This window comes from Gallinula chloropus (genome assembly GCF_964237585.1).
Source record: "Gallinula chloropus genome assembly, chromosome: 1".
Taxonomy (NCBI): Eukaryota; Metazoa; Chordata; class Aves; order Gruiformes; family Rallidae; genus Gallinula; species Gallinula chloropus.
In genome coordinates, this window is record NC_140085.1 from 120,402,580 (window position 1) to 120,414,997 (window position 12,418).

General features: G+C 39.1%; 1 protein-coding gene across 9 annotated transcripts in view; it reads right to left on the reverse strand.

The window, feature by feature from the left end:
* The window catches only part of KDM6A (lysine demethylase 6A), a gene marked incomplete at both ends in the record, with an annotated part of 156,608 nt that overhangs the window by 62,642 nt on the left and 81,548 nt on the right, over nt 1-12,418 (reverse strand). For all 9 annotated transcript variants that reach the window (XM_084276108.1, XM_084276106.1, XM_084276103.1 and 6 more), the window contains 2 exons: nt 130-184; nt 10,599-10,719. In XM_084276108.1, the coding sequence (XP_084132234.1) occupies nt 130-184; nt 10,599-10,719 (176 nt within the window). The remainder of the gene's footprint in view (nt 1-129; nt 185-10,598; nt 10,720-12,418) is intronic.

Here is a 12,418-nt window from a genome sequence, read left to right on the forward strand (position 1 = left end):
CTCCCTCTCTCTGTGCTGGTTCTTTTGATTTTGAAAGATTGGTTCATTAAAAATTTATATAGTTGGGGGGTTTAAATATATAAAATATATATATAACGAATTAAATTGAAATACTTAAAGGTTACTTACTTTCAGCATTAGACAAAGTGCAGGGATTGCAGTCAATCAAAGCTAACTGAAAATGCTGAAAAACAAACACACATGTATTGTCAAAGAAAGCAGTACTAGAACATTGGCACAATACTAATAAAAAATCAACTTTGTACACAAAAATGAATGCTGTATTTTTACCATGCGTCTTAAGCAAATTTCAATTTCTGTTCAACTTTTTACTGGAGGAAAAGTAAACTATTTTAGTGCTGACATGTAGCAATGCTTCCTAATGTAAGATGGCAACAGACATCTTCACAAAACAACTGACATAGCATTGGGAAGAACGACTGCAGAAAAAAAATGGTCACTCCTAGGAACAAACAACTGAATGCAGTTGCACTAAATCACAGCCTCATGGAGATAAAGCATGGCAGCTCTCAATTTGTCTATCCAGAAAACCAAGATATTCTTCCCTCACACTGAGTGAAGTCTTTTAAAAAAATTGGTTATCTTGTAAAAAGGCATTTAAATATGAATACCTTTACATTAATACCTAAGTTCATAAGGAGTTCTTAAGTTCTTACATCTTCTCCTCCAGGTTTTAAGATAACTGCAGTTAAACATCAAGGCTTGTTTATTTTTAATCGCTTTTCCTCAAGAGACACAAAAAATACCATTTAAAACATCTCTGCATTCTGAGATCCAGAGCCAAGTGTTCTGCTCTTCTCGGAAGAAGGTCACACAAGCAGAGCCATGAAGCCTGTCTGCCAGAGAGCCCGGACACGCGCGGCCACTTCAGCAGTGACATGCTAATTCCGTGGTGGCTGTTTACAGTTTGAAACACAACCAAGTGTGCTAAAATGAATGGAACAGGCATACAAACTCCAGTGCCTCCAAACTTTTCCATAGACGTCACAGGAATTTCCTACGCATTGTAGAATTTGGATTAACACATTAACTCAACAGAGAATAAGGCCTAGGGACATAAAAACCTAAAAGCATATAAAACACTGCTGTTAATAAACACAGTTATCTGCGAAATAGTGTTTCTGGTTGCTTTTAATACACAAAAGATTGCTGATGCTTCAGTATAATGTATTTTGTTAGGATAAAAATGACAATTTAGTTCCGGCTGTTCAGGATGCTAAACTAGGTGAGATCAGGGGTTTATCAGTGCAGCTGGGAAGGGAAAAAAAAATAAAAATCCTCATTAATGAATGTATATGCATCTCTGAGTATTGTCATACTCAGAGATACTAGACAGGATGTAACTTTCCTCATGGTCTTAATCATACCTCGTGCATAGCATGTCTATATCAAATCTCAAAGATTTCTAAGAAGAGTTTAACAGACCAACAATTTTCTAAACAAACATTTTAACAGAAAAATTATTAGAAAACTCATGTATTATCTATAGCAAAGCATTAAAAAGAGTGCTGATGTGCCCCTGAGCTCTGTGAGGCACAGTGACAGAGCCTACCTTCTCTCACTGACTTCTATCAACATCATTTGTAATATATAACAGCTTTTTAAAAAATGGGAACACTCAAGTTGAGTAACACGAATTTATGATGTTTAATGAACCTCTTAGCAGCATCATTCCCAGAAGAGAGCATGGAAAACTATGAACTCACACATACATTACCTGTAAAATAACTTTTTAACCTTATGGAAAGTGTTAAATAATAGCCTATAAATATTAAATATTAGCTTATTTCTCTGTCTTGTCTGCTCCTTTCGCAAGCGTTCAGCAGTCAGAGAACTTAAAATGCCCCCTCACTTACATTGCAATGCAGGTTGTGTGCCTTAGAGACATCCTTTAGTCGGTTACCATAGTGATTCTACTAAGCAGGCAACTTAAAAAGAAAAGCTAAATAAAAATAAATGCTCTACTCTTTATATTGCATTTTGCCTGACAAAAGAAAAACAGGAACAGACCCATATACTTTGGCCTGTACATTGCATGTATCGATCTAAATGGTAGAAAATCTGTTTTGCACAGATATGTCATCTTGCACTAACAATTAATATGAAAAGATAAAGCAGAATGGAACAGATTTGCTCTCACCTAGCAATGCTATTACAAAAAATAAGCAGATCTAAAGAGAAACGATTGACAACTGTTCTGTAGTAGCTTTTCAGCAGGGTTATTGCAGTGAGACTCACTGAGAGAAAGCAGGCAACCACATAAGAAAATATAACCATCTTAATATTTAAACATGCCACTAGTATCAGTATTGTACAGCAAAAAAAGCCCAAACCAAACAAAAAAATATCCAAACCCAAACCCAGGAATATTCTCAGCAATTTAGAAGCTCTAAAAATGTAAATTCTTAGTGCTACATTAGCTGACTTTTACATTTCAAAATCTACATTATGAAAATTTTCTAAGCATAGTAAATGTCTGCCTGCACTGTTCAATAAGCTACAAACAGTAGAGAAATGCATAAAACGAAGCCTGTAACTACAGCAAAACAAACCATTTGCACTAAACAGTTATCAAAGCAATACACACAAACCCCAGAACCTTTCAAACCAAGACCCTCTGAAATGCACATACGTGAGCAAACCTACACCTCTTGCGAGATAAATAATACATAGCTCCCCGGCAAGTATTCAAAATCAGCCAAAAAAGAAAGAAAAAAGAAAAAAATGAAAAAAAAAAAAAGCACCCATTCTGATGCATCAAAGTCATCAGCCGAAAGCAGATCCGCTAATCACAATTACCAGAACCAAAAATTAAAAAATCAACAACAACCCCCCCTCCCCCCCCACTTAAAATCAGTGATCATTTCCGACTTCCATTTCTGCCACAAACAGAAGCGGCTAGCAAACATCTGCACCCCTCTCAAATATTGCAGCACTGAAGCTGGCTACTGCTGTGTGAAATAGTTATTATGCAGGAGAGGCCGCTGCAGTTCAGAGACGACATAGAATACCTCAAGGCAGACAGCAGTCTATAGAAATTCAAATCCCGAGTAAGAGGATTTACCTAGAAGGCAGTGCTCTGAATGTTAAAAAGTAGCAGGCTCTCTTCAAAGAGCTGCAGCTCAAGTCATAATATACCTTGATTTGTAGCCACCTGGAATTGCACAGTTACCTACAGCCTATTTGGTCTTCTCTGGAGTCCTTGACTTGTCTCTGATTGTGGAAACAATTTCGAAGGTAACCTTTCCAAGGATCACAAGTGCAGTGGATTGCATATAAACAGAACTGATGAAAGCATTAGGTCTGGCAGCAAAACAACAGTAATCCCACACCGATTTAGGTAACTTGGTATGTTTTCACTACTAGAATTAAACACGGGGTCTCCAAACAAATTAGTCCTTTACAATTTAAGAGGCAAACACACAGCTTTTTTGCTGTTTCTTTTATCAACAAATGACCAACGTGAAAAGAACCGTTTTCTTCTTAGCATGAGATTTTCAGTACTACCTCTTCTTCCACCCAAGCCTGAGACCCCAAAACAGTGATTTTGCTCTCTCCTCCTCTTGAGAATGACACTAGCAAATTTAAGAGCTCTTGGTTCCACATTTCACTAGGAAGTGAGGCGAGCCATCCTTCGAAACCTGACAGTTCTCACAGACTTACCATGAAGGAAAGCTCCAGCATGACTCAGGAAAATTCTGTCAGGAGATGGCTTTTTCTGCCTACGTGACCTAGGTGCGATGCCTTACTCTCCTCAGAGCAGCCTTTGTTCTGCTAAGTGGGACGGAGAAGGCCTCTTGCGTAATCAGCCGTGGCAGAGCGCCAAGCCGCCATTTGCCAGGCCAGGGGAGAGGGTCAGGAGAGGACGCGCTACATGTGCTGCTGCGTCAGCCCATTGCTCTCCAGGGTCTTCGGAATTCAGAACTAATTCAGCTTGTCAGATGAGGGTTTGTGTAGTGTAATCGCTCGATTACTTTTGTCCTACATTCAAAAAAAAAACCCCAAAACCAAAACAAAAAAAAAACAACCCCTCAAGACTGAGTAAAACTGTTTCACAGGCAAGGCAGGAGAAAGCTGCTTGAGGACAGAAGAAACAGAGGTCACATACACACACAAACCGAGGAACAGCACTATGTTCAGAACAATCTCCTGTTACAACTACCTGCAAGTGAAAAATTCTTTTCAAACAGAAAGATCAGAAAAGCTGTATTTTCACTGGCCAAAAAAAAAAAAAAAAGGTTGCACTCAAGTTTACTGACCAACAGATCACATAGTGCACGGCAGTGATTTTCACACTGCTGTATGGATAACTCACACGCTACTAGTGCAACATCAGAATTCAGCTATTCCGAAAGGCTGCAAGTGGCAACAAAACACCACAGGGAAACAGGATGACTGCAAGCTCATACGCTCTCGCTGCTACATCGCCAGCATCACCATGGAGTGAAACAGCCCTGAGCTGGGGCCATTTTGAGACCTGCAGCAGCACTCTGCCTCCAGCCCACACAAACACCCAGGCTAAATGGAAAGCTCAGCCTATTCCTTTCCTGGCTACTTGTGGCTAGCTAGGTGGTAGCCCAGCATGACATGCGTGACCTGAATGCCAACCCTTCAGTTACAGTTCCAGCCAATAAACCTGGACCAAGACAGCGCTCATGAGAAGGTCCACAAATGAAATGTACCAGCACCAATACTCAACTCAGGAGCTTGCATGTTCAACTTCCAAGTCAACTATTTATCTTTTCATGGTTTGTTCTTTTTCCCCTCCCTGGAAAAGACGGAAGATGCCACACAGCGTGTTAATTCCATTTTAGCATTTACTCCTCTTTGCAATAATGACATTTCTAAAATACACCTACAGTTTTCCTTTATAGAAAAACTCAAAACTGACTCAAAAAACCAAGCAAAACTAAGAGAAAAAAGAAAACACTGTCAGCTAGGCATTGCTGCATCATAAGCCACTGTCAAAACCAGGTGCACTAATAACTCTTGCATTCTGATTACAGTGCCATGACATGTTAAAAGTCTTCCCTGTTTTTACTTCACATTTATATATGTATAAGCATCATATACATATAGAAACTACAAAGACTTAGAGAGGTATTTCATTCCCAAATGCTGTCTTCCATCCTCTTACATTTTTATTAAAATAATCTCTAGATTAATTTAATTTTTTTTCCCCGTCAAGTGCTTTTTTTGGTCAAGTGCCTAAAATCTTGGATATCCACACTGCAATAGCTGAAGCCCTTTGTTGTTGTTTGTTTTCTTTAACCTAAAAATGTAGCTCATTAGTTTCTGGTAGAATTATAGATGTAAAACTAGACATAAAGAATTAAAATGTCTCATAACTGTATGTATTTTGACTAGGGTTTTTTCTTTAATAGTTAAAAATGAATGCATAACATTTCAATTTAACATGTTTAAGCTTAAAGACTATCAATCTAAACACATATGAAAGATAACTACCTTGTGAAACCGCACTTGAAGGCTTGAAAACACAAATTTTCACTTTCATAAATACATTTTTATTTATTACTGAGAAAAAGAACATAAAATATGAACAATATGTCTATAACAGCTACATGTTGGCACACAATAGCTGCAGTAGCCAAGAATATCTTTCATAAAGTATATATAGACAGGAGAATTATTTGAGTAAGTGATGGAAAAGTATATGACTGACTATAAATAAGTACTTTGAGCTGTTCGTCTGTGTATCAGTATTTCATTTTTTGAGATTTCATGCATATTCATGTAATTCATGCATGTTTTCCTAATAAATTGTAATTCCTTCACTGCCTTTTTCTTATCTTAATATAAGCACAGTATGACTTAACATTACAAGCAACTGAGAATCTTTATGGGCAAGACCAAAACACAGGCCTGAAGCAAACTACTAGGAGAGGTGTTCTCTGTATAAATAAGGAGGCAAAATTTCTGAAAGTGAAAGGCAGAATCAGCATTTTTATTAAAAAGCAGGTATTTGAAAACATGAGAAGCTTAGTTCTCATTCTTCTAAAGGTTTTGTTGTTGGATGCAGGATACTTCTGCAATGATTCAGAACCAGCCAAAATTGCCAAATTACAACACAGCTTTGTTTGCCGTAAAATAACCTCCTTGTGTGCAGAGTCCCTACCTATGAGATAAAAAAATCCCAAATTTACCACCAGCACACCCCCCTCGCAAAATGAAACCCACAGAAAATTTCCCACCCATCATTTCCTCAGTGTTACTGTTCTAACAAACACGACAATTTCTTTCCTGCCCTTACGTAGTCTGTCAAACAACAGAAGCGAACTGAATTCTGCATTGAAAGGACTTTGAGGCTCGCGGCCCCAACTCCCCACCGTAAGCACACTACGGTACTTCAACGCCGCCAAGCAGAATGAGCACCAGATGGAAGACTGCTTTCCCACAGCTGCCATTTCCAATGCAACCCAACTATTAAAGTAAGTACTAGCAAAGCTGTAATTTTTCTCTTTTGCTCAGCTTCTCTGTTACGCATGTCAATGGTCCCACACAACACACCCAGCTCTCCTTTTGTGCTCTACTTAGCTCGGCGTTCAGCGTCCGGCTGGACGAGAGGTATGGGGGGCTGACCAATGCACAGCAGCTCCCATGTGGATGGGACAGTTCCTTTTGCAGGAATTTTTCCTGTCCCAAGAGACCAGACCCGTGAGTCAGCCATTCGGTACCCCTGTGCTATACCAAGCCAACCAGACCACCCGTTTGTTCCTCAGCTTGCAGAGCTCACATGGCTCTGAGGCAACATGTCGCACAGGAATGTTCTAGGAACTTCTCTTTGAAGCCTCTTTCATTCTGACTTCTTTGCACATCGCACACACGGCATTCCTAGCGCTGTCTGTAGGAAATGGGAAGTAGAAGTGGGCAGCAGGACACGTGATACAAGTGCGAGTCGCGTAGGACTGTCAGGTAAACCTTAACAGCATGCTTCTGCTGCAGTAATCAATAATGAAACCTCCCCCTCCCAGACACTGCCAGTTGACTTTGGAATTAATTGCACTTTTCTGATGAATGGGGCAAATTCAGCTTTCACGTATCACCACTGAAAGTAACACTGCCCTAACTGTCAGGTCGCACAAGGGCTGTTTTCTTTTCAACCAGAAGGGACACTTTCCTTTTCCCTTCATGGGAGCCTGAAGGCCGAGTAATTCTCAACAGCACTGGTGTTCTTGCCAGGGTTTATGGCAACGGGATAACAGAGCAGTCAAGGGTTGTAATAGTAATTTGCAAGTCTTAACTGCAGCAATGTAAAAAACATCCAAAGGCAGTAATTGATTTTGAAAAAACCCTGAGAGTTGATTTTATGCTAGTTAAACAGCACTCTAGTAATTATCTTGATCATCAACATCTTAAAATAGTAAAAATTAATTTTGTGCTTAAATTGCTTACATAAAATATAGATGATTTATGTTAATGGTCTAAAATTGTGAAAAACATGGAATATATGACCTTCAGGCATCCATCTTCCCCCTTTGCCTGAAGACTCTTACCGACAATGACTCATCTGTTGGCAATGGTTTATTCTTAGCAATTACAGACTTAACATGAATGTTTAAATACCATCAAAAATATTATGATATTTCAAAGTACATTAATGCAACGTTGGTACAATCTCTGAAATCCAGAACAGTCACAAGCGAATACCAGATGAAGAGTTACTTCCACTTTCTGTCTCAGTGTCACATTGGAAGCTCAATCTGAGCTATGAATTATGTTATACAGAGCCCCAGGGAAAGGGTCCCTGCTGTCAAGGCCAGCCACTAGCAGCAGGGTGAATCCTAAACCCTGTAACCACCCTCTAAAATCTGGTATCCTTTAAACAAGATCCACAAAAACACACACAAAAAAGACACAAGGCAACTGTGTCTTTTCATTGCTTAGGGTTACTTATCTTTCTTTTGTGCAGTCTCGGTCTTACAGGACAGACAGACATTCTGTGAAAAACATCCGTTCACACTCTTCTACCATCTCCTCATTTTACTCTGCCCATCCTTGTGTGTAACCACTGCACCAACAAGTTCTTTTGTTCTCTTCACCAAGGAATAATTTTCTGACTTGCCTCTCATATTCTTGTCACTCAAGAGTTCTGGCTAAATGGGTTTTTTAAACCTCAATGCTTGGATCAGTCAAATTAGCTTTTAGAGAAGCTACTGCCCTGCTTGTTCCACTCAGTCTACCCTTGAATTGATTTATTCCTGTAATACTTTGTTTTCAAACAAAACAGATCAGTCTGGGGACTCTCCATGAAATCCATAGCTGAGCTGAACTAAAAAACTGCTGAAACTATTCCAGAGGGAGTGGATTGCCCCAGTGGGTCTTTTGTTTCTTGCACCTCACTGCCATTCTCCACTAAGGGTTGCCACATCCACAGGAAAGGAAGAAAACTGGAAACTCCTCCATGTGTGTTTCAGCTGGCAATTCCAGTGTAAAGTTTCAATGGTCATCTTGCACCGGAATGGGTGCACTCCTGCCACCTGCCTTGCATTGGATCTAGCAACTGGGCAACCCCAAATTGAGGTGGATCAGTCTGCAAATGGTAAAAAAAAAACCAAACCCAAAACTCCCAAAAAACCTTGATCCTATGCAGCAGAGGGTGCCAAACAACAGGAACAGGCATGCAAGGTGGAAAATGAGATGACCTTGAAGCAACAACCTACAGTTAGTTACACTGACTTAAAGACAATGTTAAACTATCCTTAATGCACATCCCTTAATGCCATCATTTTTCTATGTATCATCATCGCTATGGTCATTTTTTCTCTCCATCAGGGTAAACCGGTTTTGTTGCTGTTTAAGGGACTTAATCACAATTCACATAAAAGCAATGGAATCATAATAATTTTGCACTACAGAAGATTAACTTTTTTGTGGTTTTAAAATACTTTTTTGGTCCTTTTCCCATTCCTAGTTGATGTATTGAAAACTGTACACAGTATACTCAAAACCCTCGTGGCCTGTCACTTTTTTTTTGTTTTGAGAAGTTGTGAAGATCAAACACAGTAAATTATTTAGATGGAATTCTCATAATACCTATTTGGATACTTGGTTCAGTGATAGAATTACATATTTCATGGCACAGCAGAAAAAAGTTATTTGTTTCTTGATCAATTTCTTCTATTAAAAATTAAAATGCAGAAGTTCCTTTCACTACTTGTTTACAAGCTGACTATCTCCTTGCATGTTTGCTTTTCTGTTTTGTCCCTTAGACTTCTTTAAAAATAAAACCAAAAAACTTCTCCAGCACTTCTTTTATTCCCTATGTATCACCAGAGTCTGTGCTCAAGTACAAGGAAATCGAACCACTCAAACTCCCACATAATCCCTTTCCCAACAGGGCGATCTACCTCCACTGCCCCTTGCTCTCTTTTGCCACTGCTCGCACCGAATCTTCCCTACTCCTATGTGGTATCATCTTCCTGAATCACAATTTCCAGTTCCACCTGAAAGCTTTGGCTGTGGATGAAAAAAGGAAGCCCAATGACAGAAGTGCTTCCCATTATTGCAAACGCTGAAAGGAAGAATTGAGAGTAACACACTTTCAACTCTTGGACAATGTGATTTTTGACAGCCCCACAAAACTTCCAGGAAAACAATCTGCCAGGAAAAGGAACCCACAAGATTCTTGAAAACAAAACATTTAAATTTTTAGGAAAGATTAACATGCAGAAATATGTTTATAGAAATAGCATTTAATTCCAAATTACAAAATTCTCGACACTGAAGGTGTTATTTCCCAACACAACATGAAACTCCATTCATGAATACTTCCTTTTTTCAAGACACACACACACCCCTAAATGCAGAGATCAGAAAAGAAAGGATATGGGGGGGATAAAGTAGGAAATGGAAGGAGGAAAAAAACAGGCAAACATGTCAAACGGAGGAAGATAAAATAACACTGCCATCGGAGACTGAAAAAGAATGGAAGCAGTAAAAAAAAATTAAAGGAGTACAGAAGAAACAGAAGTGATGTACTGACACAAACCCTATCTAACTGATTAGCCAGAAATTGTTGCCTTGGGCTCAGGCTCTCAAACTAGGAAACGTAAGAATGATTAACTGCTAGAAAAATAGAAATGATCTAGAAAACTGATGCGAGAACATTATTTTGCTTAAAAGCTTTCTATTTTTTAATGATCTCTAACAAATTCCAGTTTACAACAATGCTGCCAGGGAGAAGAAAGAGAAAAAGAAAAAAAAAACAAAAACCCAAACACCAACATTCAAGAAATCCAAGCCGCTAATTCTTTTCTGTTTGTCCTCAGCCTCCTCCCAAAAGGTACTAATTTAACAGAAGCCCTACACCAAATTTTTGATCCACCTGAGTATTCAGCGCTCATCTGTAATTCTGGGCTTCCCTGAGTATTTCTAGGACGTATCACACCTCTGATCCTACCCTTCCCTCTGTCCTGAGACCAAGACACCTCATACCGAAACACTTCTTCTAAAGCAGGTAGGATTTAACTGCCGTACCCTTATCCACTCCCTGCAGTCCTAAGGTGCAACACTACCTGTAAGAAACATTAATTAGGTTTGGAAGGACTCAAACCTACCTTTAAACTAGACTCATAGTCTGTGTTCACTTTGAACATAAGCCCAAGTCGCAAATGAATTTCCTTGGCTCGACAAAAGCTGGGATCAACATAAAGCGCCTCCTGAAATGCTTTAATTGCCCTGAAAGAAAAACACAGATTAAAAATTATTTTTAAAGGAAGTATTACTGTATAACCAATGTTATTTACGTGAGTAGCTGAAAGCAGATCAGAAAGCACTGTTACAGAAGAACATAGCAAGATAATGGTTTACATGCAATGTTTTTGGTGCATGGCTTTTGATTCTTCAAGGACTGGGTAATTTTGTACTCTGGGTATCCTGGTGTATTTGAAAGTCTAATCTTTTCTATTAATTTAGAGAAACTAATTTGCTACATGAAATGCAGTAACATGCCTGCTATTTCAGAAAGGATGACTCGGGAATTAATAACGGAGCCAGTGCAACTTCAGAACAATGCAGTGATCCTTCACGTCACAACCAACTGCTACAACCAAACCGTGACACACCAGCGCCATTCACCCTTGTCTAAGCGGCTCGTGGAGTCAGGTTCAAAATTGGTAGTTTGCATGAGTCCTTCAGGTAATGTTACAGCCCCATTTTCCAATGAAGACAAGCCCCAAGTATACCAGGGAGGAAGAAGAAAATCGGTAGGACAAGACATTGTTCCCCTAGACAAAATCTACGCAGAAAATCACGGCATGCTTTGCAACCCAGTTCAATGGATGCTTGGAAAGTGTATCCAATTTAATACCATGCTAACTGCTAAATAATATTCTAGCTCTGCATTTTAGTTGTATTTGATCACTCCTAAACCGATGGGTTTGGGAGGAAAGGCAGAGATGCCTTCAAAGCATTATCTCCTTGAAGGATACAAAATTCAGTGGAGCACAGTCAGGGAGCAGTGACAGCTCCCATCCATTGCATTGATTTCACAAGGGAATGGACACACTGATAGACAGTTTGGTGAAAGGTTCTCCACTTGGACATATTCCTTCTGCTTCTAATTTACATTTATGAGTGAGTCCATATGCACTCAAAATGCTAGGGAGCTCCTGGGTCAGTACCTTGCTTGCATCTTAAATTCTGTATCCTTGGATGCTGTAATTAAAACTCAAAGAGATTTCTGAAAGGTAACATAAATTTAAATGTATTAATTAACCATAACGACATCAGTAAGCTCAGGGGAAAATGTTTTAAGAATACACCAAATATTCCCCCCCAAGCAGCTTTTCTAACTAAAAATCAGGTATTTTATCTTCTCCATTCAAAGCACTGTCCTGTATCTTACTTAACTCTAGTGTTAATTCTGTATTGATTATGCAATCTGTAGACTTTCTAGGATGCAAATCAAATTCAAATTACTTCCACTACTTCTATGAAAGAGGGCATCATCAAAATTTCACAAAAACAGTGATGTGAAAGGCAGCATTTACAACATTTTTTACCAGTGGTAGGTGCTCATGTCTGATTTGATAACTACAGCCTGACTTTAAACAGCCAGCAGAATTTTCATAGAATAAAACACTCCCAACTCTGGAAAGACATTTATTTATTAACTCTTACAGGCAGACAAGCAATTCTACACCACAGCTGAATTAATATTGATCTAATTTTGCCTATGGGAAACATTTAAACAAAATAGCAACACATTCAAGATTACAGGACACATCGACAACACAGACTGCAGTAAAAACTTGCATTTCATTTTGGGGCTGTGTGCCATGGCTAGAGCTCTGGGCTCAGTCCTTCACTACAGCAATGGCAAAACACCTGCTACGTCTGTGCTATCCATTTCAGTGCTAAGTGCTCAGTAACACCC